General features: G+C 51.0%; 1 protein-coding gene across 5 annotated transcripts in view; it reads right to left on the bottom strand.

The window, feature by feature from the left end:
• Positions 1-16,566, bottom strand: part of mgl (low-density lipoprotein receptor-related protein megalin) — a 258,781-nt gene extending 242,215 nt beyond the window's left edge. For all 5 annotated transcript variants that reach the window (XM_075677360.1, XM_075677363.1, XM_075677361.1 and 2 more), the window contains exon 1: positions 16,418-16,566. In XM_075677360.1, the coding sequence (XP_075533475.1) occupies positions 16,418-16,505 (88 nt within the window). In that variant the 5' untranslated portion in view covers positions 16,506-16,566. The remainder of the gene's footprint in view (positions 1-16,417) is intronic.
• Positions 16,567-17,613: the final 1,047 nt, after the last annotated feature.

The following is a 17,613-nucleotide window of genomic DNA, read 5'->3' as shown; positions in this document are numbered from 1 at the left end:
ATTATCTCTGAGAACGCAAGACACGTCCACCTGGATTGAATATGGAAACTAGTGCTTGTTTTAGATAAGCGCCGTCAGATTTGAGGAAGTGGAACGAAGGGTTGCGGAATTGGAACCCCGAGGCACTTTGTCGCACAGCTTGAGGAACAACGAGCGTCTCAACGGCAATATAGCTTCAGAATTAGCGCTAAGTTTATATACCTTGCGAGCTCACCGGCCTCGGAAGAACTGCAGTTTGGCCTAGTTGGGGGTGTTTACTGCGTGTCATACTGACCGCTAATGAAGACGAGGACAGGGCGCCCGTGTCAACGTTTTGTGTTTTCTTCCGCTGTCCTCGTCTTTATATTAACGGTCAGTATGATATGCCGTAATCAGCGGCCCCAATTTGGCACTTACAATATGCGCCATAAAGTCAATAATTAAAAGTTAATGGAACTGTCAATCAATCAATCACGAAGTTTGATTTCCCATGCGAGTAATGTCCGCCTCTTTAATTAATCTCAAGCAGTAGAAGTGTTACCACAGGCAATATTTAAAAGTTTTGGTAAGAGATTGAAAAAAAGAAATGTGGCAGAAATGGCTTCTGTAGCAAGGGAAACGGTGGCACAAACATGTGAGCCTTTGAATGAGCTCTTTGCTATGTCGTTGTTTAGTCGAGGTGTGCGAAGCTTTAAGAACATTCGGAATGCACCGGTTCCCCCTGCGACTACAAGCGTACCTTCGCAGAAAGCGAACGCTCAATAACAAAAGGAGCTGCGAAGCATGAATATGGCGGCGCAAAGCCGGCATGTACGGTTAGGTATACATGTAAAAAAAAAAGAAAAAAAGCACGAAGGAAAAGGAAATTCACTGCACAAGTGTGAAATATGTAGAATATACGCAAGAGGACAACCACACAAATAACAAGCGACAGCAACGCAAAAATGTAGTATGGCCAACGTTTTTTAGGACATTACTTACTCGCCGAGAGAATTTTTTTACAAATTTCGTGCTCAACCAGAGGTGCTTTATCGCACAACTTTCGCGGAGGTGAAAGAACGAACGCCGGTTGTCCCGCTGATCTGTTGCCACCACAGCGCAGCGGATGGCGGTGAACTTACGGGGAAGCATACGGGACGCACGCCTCTGCATGAGCCCCTTTACGGTAGAGGCTTCGGGTAGCTTAACTGGTCTCAAGCGTTTAGACCAGACGCGAATATCATCGCACACACTCTTTCAGAAGCGATAGACAGTCAAACTTCAAATTGAAACGCCCGCTCTATAGAGCGTGCGTTCTGGCACGGCCCGCGCTGCGCAGCCACGCGTTGGCCGCTTCCGGGCGCCGGCTGAACACACCGTCTGGTCCAAATGGGCGGAGGACGCCGAGCGTCGGACAAACGAAGCCGGACGGTGTTCGCTCCATCGCGGTCCGTGGGCGCAGTTCTCTTTCAGGGCTGCGTGAGGCACCGCCGTGACACCGATTTTCCTGCTCACAAGTAACCAGCATTCCCTGCGTGGGCATGCGCGGTCTGTTTCCGATAAACTTTCAGTGCAAGATTTGTGCATGTCTACAGCTTTCCGGCTTTCTCTTTCTTTTGGGGGGGAGGGGGGGTCCGGTCCTGTGCGATATTTTCACGCAACTTTAACGTTTGGGCTACTTGTTTGTTCATGCTGTATATGCTTACAGCCCAAAGGTAAACGTGGAGAAACAGCGTTGTCCACGTTTCTTGCATCCGTCCACGTTTAGCGCGGCAAGCGAGTTTAGGCTGTTTATCGCAATTGTGAATACGAGCAGGAAACGACAGGCCTCCGCCGTTGCTGGCGGGGAGGAGGAGGGACGGCCGGCCAAAAGGATTCTCGCGCAGTGCCGCGTCACGCTGAGCCACGGGCCGGCCAACCGAAGGGGTACAGAGCTGCGCGGCCGGGCTAACGAAAGGCACAGCGTCAAGGCCGACACGCGAGAGGCCCCGGAGCAGCAGCCAGTATAGAAACCAAGAAACTGGTTCGGCGAGGGGCCCCTGCGGCAGCGGACGAGGTCGTCGTTCGTGCGGCGGCCCTTCTCGCCAGAGGATGCACGGAGCGCTCGTCCCCTGGCCACGCAACCTGCTAAGCACACTAGCCCCCGTTCGGTGCCGTGCGAGCCTTTTTCGCAGCGGGTGTCGAAGAATTACCGCGCGGACGGCTCGGCACACATCGCACATATTTGCAGAAGCACAGCACGAAAGTTGCTGGAACACAGGATTCGCTTATTGAACAACAACGGGATTCGGTTATTTCGCTTACTAGTCAAGTGGCCGTTTCTGACGAGTTATCCGAACGCGTGTTCCGTAAACTCTAAGGATATGCGGGCCACAGAAGCCTCCAGTGCACCTCGATTTTGATACACATGACCGCTCACTGAAGTGACCAGCGTAAAGGAAAATTTCGGTACATATATACAGGTCTTACAAGCGCTACAGGTAAATTAGAAAATGCCGCCTTTGCACCAGCTTACCATCCCGGAGTATGAAGTACAAGGTTGTTCCCCAGCCTCTTTTCTAACGAGGTTTAGTGAGTTAAAGAGATGTCGCGCTCATCTGAGTACTTAGAAGGAAACGTAGAAGCACGACCTGTTTGCAATGCACGCGGCAGGAACTAGAAAGGAAGGAGGGGGGGGGGGTCGCACTAGCAGTGTGAACACATAGGTCTGCCCATGAGACCTATAATCGCTCATCGAGGCCAGTCGATTTCAGAGACTTATTTGCGCTGCACGAGGCCATGGTCCAAGAATCTGTCTCTCAAGCTATAACACTGAATGGTGTGATATCGGTACCACGTACCATATGGTGGTTTCTAACGGTAATTTCTTTGGTGGCTCCTTAATTTAGATGCGAAAAGTAATTTGATCGTTCCTTTTTTTTCCCCCCCGAAAGAAGAAAAAAGCTGCGCTGGCTCGAAACAAAACAATCCAGTATGCAAGCGCGCATGCTTCGTCACGAATAAAGAGTTTTAATTCAGCAGAGGCGGCAAGTTGGCGTGACAAAGGGCCGAATTGATTAAGCTCTTAATCTTAGGCGCACGCTCCAGAGTTGAGCGTCGGCGTGCCTCGGCATAACCGCGCGGACGCGCTCGGGGCCACTTCTCGCGTCGTCTTCCACAGATGGCTCCGAAGCCGCTCATAATGACAGCGTTCCCATACTGCCCCTACCTCTGCGAAGGCGCTGACGGCACTGGTCCACTGCCAGTCGGTGCAGTGATTCTGGTCTCAAATTATTGGCCTTAATATATCGCGAAATGAAAACACGGTATTTAGCTGCGCTCAAATTTCGTATTAGGGATCGTATCGCAGACGCCGGACATTTTTGCTCGCAAGGACTGCCATTGGCCGAGCGCCGCGTCTAAACGTTCGCTATAATGACTGGCTGAAGCTATAGGACGAAGCGGCCCAAGATGGAGGGGACAGTATCCGCGATATTGTAGAGCCACATAGTGGTGCAATGAAATAAGTTACTCTTATTAGTTTTTCTTCATGCAACTCCACCATGCAGTGTCCGGTTCCTTGATATAAGCCTTTGATATATTCCCCAATTTGCTTGGAACAGAACAGCACGTATTTCATCCAAAATGCTGAAATGTAGCCCACATACGCACTGTGGTCGCTATTCGTGGTCACGGCAGAGCCCGTGTCGCGCCCAGACAGCTCTCGTTGCACGTTCTTTGGTAGAAAATTTAGCAATAAGTGAGACTGGCCAACGGTGAAAAAACAAACGCGGCGCTCAGACTGACGACCCCGAGTGGATGTCATAAGAGGAGAAACCCACACTCTCGGTAACACGAGATACGCTTTCGCGCGACTTTAGCACAGGCAAACTACTTTTTTTTTTTTCTTCGTCAAATCCAGTGAACTGCGCAACCAAGGGCATGTTTCAAACACGTCAGCCTCGTGACGACTCGCCCTATCCGATAACTTCATTTAAGCGGCTCCACAGCGCGGCCGGAGGCCTCCGCATACAATTTCGCCGTCGCCCGCACCGCAAGCGTGTTTGCTCGGATGCTGGGACGAGAACCGAACGCACTTCACCGTTTCTCTCAGATAAGGAAGCTACGATAAAAAAAAAAAAAACTCACAGCGCAATATAAAAAAGTAGCCGTACTCCCATGCGGGCACGCAAGGACGGGAGCCGTGCATGTCCAGTTCCCTCTAAAAACTCGCGCCCAGGTGCATAATCCTTTCAACACAACGAAAATATTTCGTTGCTGTCACGCGCACCTGCAAAGCTCACGTCGCCGGTCCAGACGGAAAAAGAATATGTCAGGGCCCTGCCGGGCTCCAATGACGGCAAAGTTTCGCCACGAGCAGTCAACACTGACGCCTGGACATAGCTAGCCCCGCTCTACCTCGCACCCGGGGCAAATATTGCCTGGAGCAGATGACGCGACGCCGGAGCACGTTCAAGTCTTCCGTCAGGATGGTTTCGCCCAGGTCCGACAACGCACGCTACGTGCTATCACATGCGCCGAGCTGCAAAGCAGCTGCCGAAAAGAAAGAATAGGGAAAGAAATCAAGAGGGCGCGCTCTGTCAGAATGACGCCAGCCGACGGCCTTGGTTTATTTCCATTCGGCCGCTTATACGACGAAGTTCCTCTTCGCGAACACGCGCGCGCTACGAAGGCGCCATTCCTCATTTGCCGTGTCGGATAAAGACAGAGGAATTTCCATTAAGACGAAGTGTCCAGCCGGCGCGGAACGATATCGCAATCCTTCCCGCCGCCGCAACAACGTGCCGGAGCGCAAGTATCGAGACATGTTGCAGCGCCGCCTGAAGATTCTCGGAATACAACCGAAAGGTCGTGGCTTCAGTTGGTTTCTTGCCAAGTGAAAATACCTTTCGCACCTTTCTCTCTCAAGGTGCCCACATTGCCGATTAGGACGTTCGCGTATTTCGTACGCCTCTGCGAGCGCTTTCTGGGGTACGAACGAACAGGGACGCATTCTGTGGGCAAAAAAAAAAAGCTCAGTCAGTGTGCAATTCAAAGAATGCTCAACCAACTACAGCCCACCGACCTGTGGGAGGCACCTGTGTTCTACCTGTCGGCACGTGAAGCGTGCGGTTGAAATGCACTAAGCAACAAGTTATGAAGAAAGGGAACACAACTCATTACCATTGAAACTCCCCCTTCGCAACAACGTAGCTTCTAGAGGGGCTGGTGGACCAGTCCTTCATGAAGGATGGTAACCCAGTGTGGGCTGATGAAAAGCGCGGAAAGAAGTGAGCCGTTTTGTGAGCGCCACCCCAACCAATATGTCGCCGCCCCGAGAGTAAACTTAACTTTTTGCTCCGGACATGTGTAATCTTAAAATGCTGCATGTGCGACTCAACATCAGATATTATGGATGGCGATTAACGATGCAAGATGTTTACTGACGTTCATCCCTGCGGAAAATGTACGCAGGATGCCCCTGTGCCGGCCCCAAAAGCTGGAATTCTCGCACAAACGTCTACTACGCCATGGCACTCGGCGCAGACGGCGTGCGACCACTTCCCACGAACTTTGCAGCCAGAAAAAGACAATGGCACGTAATCGCTACCGGATGCGTGTCGGGAAGAGCGGCGACAGCGACGCATTGTTACCTTCTCCCAGTTGTGACAGACCGCGACCGATTCAGGGAGTGAACTGGGCCGCTGGGTCGGCCGGCGCAAGGGAATTCCGCCGACGTGGCTCGGCCCGGAATGCGCGTGTGGGGCGTGCGCATTTTGACCACCGTGGTTTAGGGACAACAGTGCTCGGCGCGGAATTGCTGCAAGCCTATTTACGCGACCTTCACCCGCGCATTTTCCCCGTTCCGAGGAAGAAACGTTTCCGTAGTTACCAATCAGAAAGCTTGAATGGCGATCCTCCACGGCATGGTTCTCGCTTCAAAGTGGACGCAATCCCATCGTCTTGCAGCCTCCGTTGTCAGCATCACTGATCATGCCGCGTTCAAGTCTGCTGTCTGTGACCATGTGCTGATTTGTTAGTCCTGTTTATTTAGTTTTATTTCCAATAATTTCTGTAACGCCTGAACGGCCCTGAGAGTAAATAAATGAAATGTTGAAATCTATGTGAAGCGAAACGGTTAATTAAATGCTCCACAATTAACGGTGATGGCCGTAATTTTCCTTACTTTCGTCCTACTGAACGTGTGATTTGATGCAATTTTTACGTTTATTCGCCCCAAAGCTCGCAACTTTATTTTCATGCAATTTTTATGTTGGCGTGTGTCACCTCTTATGCCACAGGGGCGCACACCCACTATGGAGGATTTCCCAAGAATGGGCTCACATCCAGTGGCACATAACGAATGACTAAATCAAAGAAAATCAAGTAAATCTAATAATCCGTTAAATACGCTACCTCATTAACAGGTCGGTGTGCATTGGCGATACCTGTGCGGACATTATATGTTCAGGATTTATGAAATTTTTTCTTGTTTATGCACACACACACACTATATATATATATATATATATATATATATATATATATATATATATATATATATATATATATATATACACTGCCCAAATACCGCAAATACCGACCGTCCCTGCAGCAGCCACAGCCACGCCAAAGAAAGCTTCGCTTTAAGAATCTGAGGAACACGTTTCATTCAGACTTGACACCTGGGACTGGCTGATGATCGGGCCGGGTTTCGGGCCGCACGGCCCCAAAGTGACGTTGACGTGAAAGCGCCTCATGTTTTAGGTCTACCGTCGGTTATAATGTAGACCAATCGTGTCCTGTGAACGTTCGCACTGTAGGATTATAATCAGGGGGAGAGGATGCAAGCGCTTGCTTCCTGCTACTCCAGTTATTTTCTGAATGAAGACGAAAATCAAAAGCCTAGCCTTATGCGCCATATGCCCGAGCTTGGGAAAATAAGCATTAAGCCACCCGCGCATTTTGAATATTTCGTGTTTCAGACTCTTAGATTACAAGGAATACACCCCCCCCCCAAAAAAAAAGAAAAGAAGAAGAGAGAGAGGGGGGAGATAGAGAGATATGAAGTTAAAAAGAAAGGCTGATTACACGGTTAGGCAGCCTTTAACAAATGCAGACGTATTCTGCTCGCACTGCCGAGCTAGATAGCAAATTATTCGGTCTTTCGCGCTGGCGGGCTATATAACCTGTGGCCATGCACCAAATTGCGGAAGTACGCCTCAGTTGTTGAGATACTGCGCGCAGCGAACACAGCCCCGAGTTGTCATAACGAACACAACGACGACTCATTCCGGAAAACTAGGTTCGACTTTCGTGGCGTAAAGCGATAGCAACAAATAAATAAGTGTACGAATATACGCGAAGAGAGGGCTGCTGTGTCAGGAGTCCGCTGAAAGGCCCACAGATTAAAAAAAAAAAAATCACACGCGAGCTACAGACAATGAACGTGCGCATACATGCTATGGACTGTTATTACAACCTAAAGGCAATACTGCGATTGTTCGAATCCCAGTTGTGCTGCAGGATAACAGGAAGAGCGTCCAGGGCGCTCTGCAGACACAAATTCGTTCACCCTTGAAACGCCGTTCAGCAGTAAAAACGAATACTGTACTATGTGTTCTCGACTATGCGCTAGCAGCCGCATCGATGGGCAGGCTGAATCAAGTTGCTGTCCTATCGATGACGAAGGGGATAAAAAATGAAGAAGAAAGAGAAAGAAAGAAAAGCCCTCCACATATATCGCCCCTAACACTGATCTCATGCAATAGTGGTTGTAATCTCCAACGAATACGAAGAAACGTCTTCCGGTCTCGAAAAACGAACAACAGGAAGGGGTGGTACGGCACTTTCATAGCGCGCCTGAATAACAATGAAGCCACGCTAAACTATCTTTTTTCTTCAAGTGATATCGCAAAAAAGCATTCTTGCTATATTGACAGAAATACAAGGCAATACACATGCTTGCTGCTGCCCCTTAAAGGGGCAGAAGACCTACTTTTCGGAGAGACGGAACGATTGCCGAAAAATAGAGGGGGGTGGGAGGGAGGCCAAACATCGAAGTTTAAATCGAAAGACCAGTTACAAAAAAAAAACAGCGGCAGCGGTACAAACGCACAGAATAGAGCACTAAAATGCTGCTTCAATTGTCGACATCAAGTTGAAGATAAAAATGGTGAAAACCATCACTCCGCCTTTATGAAGACCGTTTTAGTTCGTCTTGTAAATATTTCGTACGAGAGCAGCGCTCCTGAGAAGCTGATCTACTACACGACAGAAAAAAAAAAAAAAACGTGAAAGGAGCCGCTCAGTCACCGGCGGACCGCACTGTGCGCTGCAGAGGCGCTCCGAGCACAACGCACTGGAATTGCATACATGATGAAACGCTTTTAGAGCCGACAGATAAGTGCGTTCACCCGCGTAGACGCGCCAGCGTGTGAAATATACCATTGTGAAATTGAGTACTCGTGATTTCAGCACGCTTAGTGACGGTGCCATTATTTGAGTGCAGTACCGAATTCCAATAGAAAAGAAAAGAAGAGGTATAGAGGCGGACACACAGATGCTAATCGTTTCTACACCGGCTTTGTGCGCGTCATCCGGTTTCTTCTCGAAAGTTTAAACGTTCTCGCGTTGCAGAAAGACGTCTGTTCGTACAGCATCGAGCGTTTCGGAATCGCCAGAAGGCTAAAGTTTAAACGTTTTGCGGCTGCCACAATATCGTTGCATGCATCGTACGCTGCTCGTAGAAATTAGCATGGCGGTACAAGGTCTCAAACACCACAAACATCGTTTCGCCTCCGCGCAGCAACTAAATTAAAACACTCAGTCGTGCACTCGTCAGGACTGCATAAGAATGGTCACCGTCGGCTCCTGAAGCACGAGTTCCGCAGCGGCGGGAGAACGCGAACTGATGCGTGTCAGCTTGTTCGCACACTTGGGCGATCCCTTACGACAGCCCGTTTACGCGGAAGCCACAGCAGAGAACGAACGTGGCCTCGGAATTCACTGCAAGCAAGCTTCAACGCGCCAGGTGTGCTTGAATTATGATGTCCATCGAAAGCAAGTCATCACTGAGCCTGGAGGACGAGGGCTCGGTGGAGACCGACACCCTCGTGCGGCTGTCCACCGAAACACGGAAGCCACGCAAACCTGGCTGCCTAAGCAATCCCCGACAGCGCGGAGACGCAGCACCATGCGCGGCTTTCGTCTCGGAAAACCTGTCGGCGATCGGCAGGTTGTAATGGCTTTTGGGCATCGTTGGCCAAGGAGCACCGTGACTAAGCTGATGGTCTCGCAGAGTTTTGCAAACGTTCGCGGTTGAAAGTATCAATATGATAACATTTAAGATTAAACCACCATTGAATCGTGGGCGGCCGAACTCTCCTCTGACGACCTGGACGGCCAACGCAGTCTCGCCGCCCGGGACGCAAGGAGGCAGCCCAAGTCGGAGGGTTCCTGGAATAAGGAATTCTGCCACCTAGGCTGAACCTGCAGAGGTGTTCTGTAAGTGTACCACTTAGTGGACATGTCCATTTCATCTGCTGCTTAAGTTCTGATTGCCTGGGCTGGGGGTATGCGTAAGCAGGAGACGGGCGCCTTCAGCCAATCAGCGCTTCAGCAGCAGACGAAATGGACATGCCCATTTATATGTCCATGGACACTTACAGAAAAGCGCCCCTGTTCCTGACTCGAATTACAGTTTCAGAAAAAAAAATGTTTCACAGGAAAAAAACATGGGTGTAAATGGCTCGTGGGCAAAAAGATGTTTCATAAATACAACAGGTTGTTTATAATGAAACGTTAACGGTCGGTAATGCAGTTAGTTGAGTCACAAAAGGTGATTAGTCATGGCTGCACTCTTTTATATCGCCGTAGCCATTTCAGTATGCAGTTCTTGCAGAGCAAGGAGAGTGAAGTCTCCGACAGCACCACGGACTCGCGCTTGGAAAAGCTTTACAGCGGTGTCTGACGGAGAAGACTCGATCGCTAGGGAGACTTCGCACCGAGTCTCGCAAAGGAAGGAAGGGCCGACGGCGTCCGCGAGAACGTATACCCTCGCATGGACCAACGCGTCTGTACGCCAGACAGGCCGAGAGGACAAATGCGCTGCGAGGCCACAGTGAGCAAGCACTGCAGACGCTCGCCGAGCCTACAGGCCCACGGCCGCCCAGGCGACACGTGCAGCGACGGCAGCCCAGGCGCCGGAAAAGGCAAAATGGTCCTCCGAGCAGGGCGGCGGGCGCATCCATTAACCCGATTCAGAGGCGGCAGAGGTATACGCTCCTTCGGTCCCGCCAACGTCAGCGCCAGAAGGCATCCTAATCGGGCGCAGCGAGCGCCGCACTGAGTCGGTATAATCGTGCAGGTGATTAACGCCGCACTGCACCGCTTTCTGGCGACGGCAGATGTTGGAAAGCAGATTTGTCCCCTTAGGCGTGAAAAGGAGCGCCGCAGCGCACAACTGAAGGCACGTGCAAAGATCACCTCGCATCGACCGGCTCCGAACATTCATAGCGTGCAGGGTTTACCTGTCCTGCTGCGGCTATTTCGGAGCTGCGAATCAAGAGATGATTTCAGATAAATCCAAGGAAGACCAAACCAAGTGACGCGTGCGCACTCGCGAATGTTACTGTTAAAGGGCGTTTTCGAAACACTATTAGTGCACTCGCTAAAGGGCGACTACTCGCTTCTCCTAACAGATGTTTCCCTCGGGGGGAGAAACACATTCGAACAAATGGCGAAGCAGTGAGAGCGTTAGCAAGCACATCCTTAAGGGCACTGAGGAGGAGGAAAAACGTCTATTGAGCTCTAGAGAAATTTTTCTGTGCCTAGTCAGTCGCAGAAATGCGTCAATTCGCCTTCTGCGATCTCCGGCAAGCGCGCTGCGGTGTCTGGGCGCCTCCGGCATCGAGCTGCCGCGTTCCTCGCCACTGATAAGGCAGGCTGCTCCGAGAACTGGAAAGGCAGACGGGCGGGCAGTGCCTAGGTGCGACGCACTCTTCAGATTGCATTCGAGCGATATGTACAGCGTCCGCCTCGTATGCGCGAGGTATTGGGTTCGAATGACGGTGCCGCCGAAAAGCCCACCGGGTTTTCTTTTTTCTTCTAATGGGTAGAGATACACCACTACTTGGCACTCGTTTGTTCATATGGGTCATCTCGAAAGGGGGCCCTATAGAAATTTGCGAGGGTAGCGAGGGTCCCCACCACAGATTTGGTGAAATAGTCGAGCATCCGCTGCGGCTGTCGAGGAAGACGAGTGCTGCGGCCAAGTGCCTACAGTTTGGTAGCCACGGGAGCTCGGGACACATGGAAGGAGACCCACCTGATGGGAAGATGGCGGCATGGGACCGCCTGACTCGTTTTACGGGAGTCTTCGTGAAACACTATCCACAAGAGCGCTGCCTCGGCCATTTCTACAACGCGATCACCCGAAGTATAATCGCGAGATGCACATGGGCTGCAATACCTTCAGGTAAAATCATGTTTCTAAAGTGTTTCTAAAGAATACGCCAGCCCACTTGACGTATTCTCTCGAGCACAATCAGCTTCGCTGCTGAAGTTGACGCACTAGTTTGTGCAAAATGTTTCCGCAGAAAGTGTGAGAAATGCGAAACATTTGCCGAGCTAACAAATGATTCTTATATATCGGGAGAATGCTTCGTAGCCTACTTTTGCTAATGGAGAGAGCCGACAGCGAAATTAATGGGATAGGCTGCTGAAAAGTGGACTACATAAACCGCTGACCTTCAGAGGGATAGCTACGAGTATATTGTCCGCCCACCACTGCGCATGTTTACTGCCTCAGGTCACAGTGGACGCGAAATAATATTTGGACAAAAACCGACTGTGTAGGTCTGGGACGTACTACAGTAAAGTTATAGTTAATTAAAACGAATTCTGGTGTTACGTGTACCAAAACCACCACCTAGGCACGCTGTATAGGCTCCAGATTAATAATGACCCCCTTCGGCGTGCCCCTAAATCTAGGTACTCGCATTTTGCCCCCATCGGAATGCGGCGGCCAGAATCGGACCCACGGTCTCGAGCACAGCAGCACGACCCACTGGTCAACCACGGCGGGTAAGCAGATACGGCGTATGGGACGCGCATGTCCTTGGCCATGTAGAAAGTATTACCATAGGGCTGTTACTGGAGCTAAGGCACTTGCGTGCTTAGTGATTCATTTGTAGAGTAATACATTTTCTTTATGAAGCGTTGTGGCGAATGCAACAGTTAACGCCGTATACGGCTCTCGCTGTAAAACTACGCAGACTACTATACGTCTTCTAGCGCAGCCAGCTGTTTTATGCCGAAAAACATTAGATAGCACTATAGGAATGCCGCAGAGGCTGATGTGTCGCAAAATGCTTCCATAGCGTGGTGGAGCAACTCGCACGAAATGGGACTGGCTGAAAAAGAAATGTGGTCCGCATACCACGTACAGTACGACAGAACTGCACAGCGTCATTGGCCACTTGGAACTATCAATTCTACGGAGGTCCGAAAATTATTGGTGCTTTACATCCCAAAGAGACGGTACGTGGACGCCGCAGCAAAGGGCCACTTCAGTTTCATGGCGACCCCTTATGGGCTTTTGACGCGTACCTAATTGTCACATAGAAGCTACACCTATATGGGCGTACGTGGAGAGGTTAGAAGCAACAAGCTGCCGACTGATGGATTTACCTTTTCCAGGGCAAAATAGAAGGCGTTAACCCACGTAAAATCTAGAAAGTTCACATGTGAACTCGTGTCAGCGTGACACGTAAGTATACATTAACACTTTGAACACATGTCCAATCAAATCGAAAGGACCAACGTATGTCACGCATAATAGATACGAAGACAACTAAGAACAAGAGGACCAAGGACAACGATTACAAAGCTCCCACATTATCGCGAGGCTAAGCGTATTAGAGTTTCTAAAGCTACGTGATAAAGCGGTTATCGCATTGTGTTTAACATCGGACTTTTCTTCTTTCACTGGGTTGCCACGCGGCATAACGTCATAGTGGAGCAAAATATAAGCACGCAGGCCTGTTTCACAGAGACACTGCAACAGTGACTTATGAAATGTGTTGTCGATAATCCATCTTTCATAGCCTTCAACTCGATCACTGTTCGATTACGCACCTTTAAGAACACTTTCGCGATTTGTCTTTGTCCCGGGGCACGCCCGAGTTCGTTTTCTTACTTTCGGCCTCGACCAACCTCAGGCTGCGACCGTGCCAGACGCGCAACAGGGGCGCGCGATTCGGTCACAGCGGGCTTTCGGACGGAGCGTCTACGTTGCAGAGCAGCGGCGGTGGCGCGCGTGCCACTCGGCGACGGCACGATGACAAGGCCTCGGGGACGCGCGGCCGCTTCAAGGACAGCCGCGCGTACTACGCGACGCACACCGGCGGCCCCCGAGGGAGCGCGCGCGCCTCCGCCGCCCACGGACGCACGACGGGCGCTGCGCAACGGTGCGCGAAAGTAGGCGAACGCCGACGCTCAGATGCGGTGCAAAATGCTTTCGTGCTACGAAAAATAGACGCGTGCACGAAGCAAGCGAATTGTGCTATCGCGCACGACGATGTCCTGACGTTGACGCATAACGAGCACTGGGCCTCATTAAGCCATGCAACACGAGACGTTTCGTGCTGTGTCATTTAAGAAATGCGGCGATATTCCATTTCCACTGAAACATTCGCTTCAGTATAGTTGTTTGGTTCGCTGCCGCGCAAGTCACGATTTGCGGCATTCTTCGTGAAGAGAAGCGACCGTGATGCATACTTTGAAATGTCTCTATTTTTTTTTTTGGGGGGGGGGGGGGGGCTGGATAGCTATGACAAAGGAAAATAACGTAGGGCTAAAAATTGGCAGCTCGTGGGTGGTCTGAACACAAGTCAGCGCAACCGCTCTATTAACGGCCAAACGGTCCAACCGTGTCTATAGCGCTTTGCAAAACTTCCGTTTCATCGAAATGGTACCGGTAATGCAGCCTCCAAAAGAATTCGGGATGCCTCTCTGTAAATGAAGGCGAATTGCACTGGTAAGTCATACCAGTAAGTACAATACAAGGCGTCAAAACTCGAGCAAAATACCACGACAGCGAAGGAAATATAAGCTCAACGTCGAATAAAACAATGCAGTTCTAGACACTCAATTCAGGCACACGTAATACCAGCAATCACCGCGGGACCCAGTTCACGTGTCATAAAGCAGCGAGCTGGCAAGGGTACCATTGGAAAATTGAACGCAGATACGTGGGTTTATTGATAGTTTAAACAAACAAAAGACCAAATCGCAGCGCAAATATCGCAAAGCTGCATGAACCGTTAAGTAGACGTTTTCATGTATCCCAAGAAAGGCCCTGACAAGCGACATGTCCAAAGAGAAGAACAGCGCGCAGATGCGTGCAGGTCGACGAGTAGCTTTAGTCAAGCTCTCTTCTGGCAAATACCTGCGAATCGTGAAAGTCACTTGGACAAGAGAGATGTGGGTAGCCCCGTGGAACATGCCGGTGAAGCGCTGCAAAAGCGGCACGTCTTGAAACTCGAGCCAGAACGGCTAACGTGCCGTATTTCCAACGGCCTCCGCGAGCAGCCGTGTCCACGAGCAGACGCGGAAACCATCGTGTTCGGCAAGTGCTGAACGGCGGCGGCATTCCCCATACGCTACGGGCTTGCCTCAGGTGGAGCCAGACAAACAGCCCCCCACCCACCTTCACCTAGCGACACCTCCCACCCACCTTCTCCTCAGCCACCCTGTGGGGAGGGGGGCGCCCGCGCACAGGCAAAACACAAAAAGATGGCGGTCACTCATGCATCACAGTTCCGCCAGTTCCACTCGGTGCGGCCGAGGAAGAGCGCGGCAAGCCGAGCAAGTCCCCGCGCCAGCGAGCATCCCGTAGAGCCGCGTTCGCGCTGATTCAACGCCGCTAGTTACTTATTCACCCCACGCGCTGGATCCCAGACCCGTCGAAGCGCGGAAGGAACGCCAGAGAGCCGAAGGAAATAGCAGAAAAAAAGCAAAAGAAAAAAAAAAGGGGGGGGGAGGGGGAGACCAACCAGGCGAGCGGTCACAAAATGCACAAGGCGCGACGGAGCGACTTTCCGTAAGACAACGGAGGCGAGATGATGAAACAGCGTGTTGGCAACTCTCCGATCCTGGAAACGAGACGAAAAAATGCGAGTCGCTTCACCTCCGCCACGCGATGCCCTCGGAAGTACAGAGCGATGACACATTTGCGTCGTCGCGAAAACGAGTTCGACTATATAAGGGGAAAAAAAAAAGATCGTTAAAATGCCTACGACATACAGATCATGTTGCATGGATTTTAGTCACGTGCAACTAGTTTCATTTCGAATAGCTAGTTTACTCCGAGTGAAGAACTGCGCGAGAGGCGAAAAGCGCCCCAGGAATGTGGATCTTGATCTTGGGGCCTGAACGAGAGAGGGACGACCTGTTGATCGTAGGTTCTACCGCGTGAACGACAAGGAGAAAACGAGTGCTGCGACCAGATCGGCATATTCCCTTCCAGAGCAATTTACAAGCGAATAACAGACTACGGCGGAGTGGCTGTAGTAGTCAAAAAAAAATATTCAGAATAGCTTAAATATTGCAGCCACGTTTGAAAGCAACGACAAGGAAAATGCACCGCAGAAATAGGCTGCTCATACGAATTCCTCGTCTCGGCAAAGATGGATGTTGTGATGACAAAAGGTACGACAACACATCGCAAAACCACACAAACAGAAAAGTGCGTGAATTACTGATCATGTTTTAGTTACCACCCGCGATCCAGTGGAATCGCGATAGCTTTTATGTATCACTTCTCAACGTTCTCTCGGATAGCATGGGAAAATTCTTTCGGCCTACGAAGGTCTTGAATAATTCGAATAACCCAAGAGTGCTGCGCCTACATGAATCTGTCGACTCAATGCTTAGTTAAATCGCAATACTTGCGCAACGCGATAGCGCACGCTTGTTTGATTGGCCGAGCTATCCAGCTCCGCCAAATGAAGAAGCGCCCGCTACATGGCATACGCTAAGTATTTTTTATAAACGATGGCGAAGAGTGTTCGGTGAAGGCAAACGAGACGGCCAAGCACAGCCGAGTTCTAAAGATACATAAGCAGTGCACGATGGCTGGCAGTGCTGCCGTACTAACCGGACCTGCCACGTTGTTACACAGGGAGCATGTCCGAAGAGCGAGGAGGGAGGCGACCCGAAGTGCGCTCGCACGGGATCATCGGCACTGCAACGAATGCAGGCTCTGGCAGATGCAAAACACGAGGGCCGTTAGCCAAGGAGCTGTCCTTCAAATGTAAAATGCGGCGTAAGACACACGTGAAGCCCCGCAGCTAACCACGCGTTCTTCTGACATGCCGGCAACAACGTGTCAGGGAATGGGACACTCGGCGCGACGCGGTAAACAAAACAGTGTCACCAAGCAACCAACCCGCGCGCGAATCCCTCTAGGACTCACCTACTTCCGCTGAATCGGAGGCTGACGTTACGCACAGCAGCACGCAAACAGTCCCCAAGAGTACCCGGCGGTTATCCGAAAAGCCCATCTCGGTGGCCGCGCATCAGTTCATCCTGCAGCCGATGAGCAGATTCAAGACTGAGCGGCAACTCGCCGGCGCTTCGCCAGCTTCGATGCCGTCCCCGAGGAGGCGCTGTGCCTCAGCGCGCTCGCGCATGCGCAGGAGTGGTAGACAGGCGCGTTCGCTCACCGCGCGCGCCTTGCGCTCGCGGCGCTCCATACGGCGGCGGTGCTCCGTGCGCGGGGCAAGGGTTACTGACTGCAGTTCTCGCCCAGCCGCGCCGACCACGTACCACCGGAGCTGGCCCTTTCTGAGCCGCCTTGCAGGCCTTGCTTGCAGGGGCTCCATTATGCGGTCCTGTTTTTGCTTTCGCGCTGGCCGCCACTTGCCAGGCTGGAGGGCTGTCTGCTGCTTTGCACACCCCTCCGAAAGCGTCGCTGGCCCCAGGCATGTTTATGCCACGTGGTCGCTTTCTGTGCTTTTCTGGCAGAAGAGCCTTGTTTGACCGCTTTCTTTGCTATTGTACGGCGGATCAGAAATTTCGAAGAATAATTGCGAGGAAAAGCGCAACCTTTCTCAGGAAGCTTAGATTTTGCGACGCGATAAGAATTTCCCTCATATGCAACGCTTGCTGAAAACTTCAAGAAAACGAAGAGCAAAGTTCGAAGAATGCCCTACCTGTCATAACTCATGAAAGCTAAAGAAGTAGCGTTCATGACTGCAGTTCTTCCGCTTTGCATCACGTATGCCACTTATATAGATGGGACTGTCTCCCATAATCAGGTTATGTCAACTGCAGGACGGTAATTCGTCGCAAGTGTGAAAATGCAGTCAAACACCTTTATAACGAAGTGGTTGGGGCCTCCGAAATCAGTCGTTACACTGATCACTTCGTTGTAAAGGTCACGCCCCGCACAGCTCACAATACGACCGGGACAGAATTATTGCTTCGTTATACAGGTGATTTCGTTCTAGATGCGTTCGTTGTAGAGGCGCTCAACTGTATAGCTTAAGATGGACGTCACGCAAGGAAACACTGTCTCTCCGGTGTTATAGTGTTTGCGCGTCATCAACAAGTATTCAAAATGTCAGTCTGACAAGGATTAAGAGCCGGGGAAATAATACTTCTGCAGAT

Source organism: Dermacentor variabilis, unplaced genomic scaffold (assembly GCF_050947875.1).
Source record: "Dermacentor variabilis isolate Ectoservices unplaced genomic scaffold, ASM5094787v1 scaffold_12, whole genome shotgun sequence".
NCBI classification, from domain to species: Eukaryota; Metazoa; Arthropoda; class Arachnida; order Ixodida; family Ixodidae; genus Dermacentor; species Dermacentor variabilis.
The sequence above is the reverse complement of the archived record's forward strand: the minus strand, read 5'-3'. Positions and strand labels throughout refer to the sequence as shown.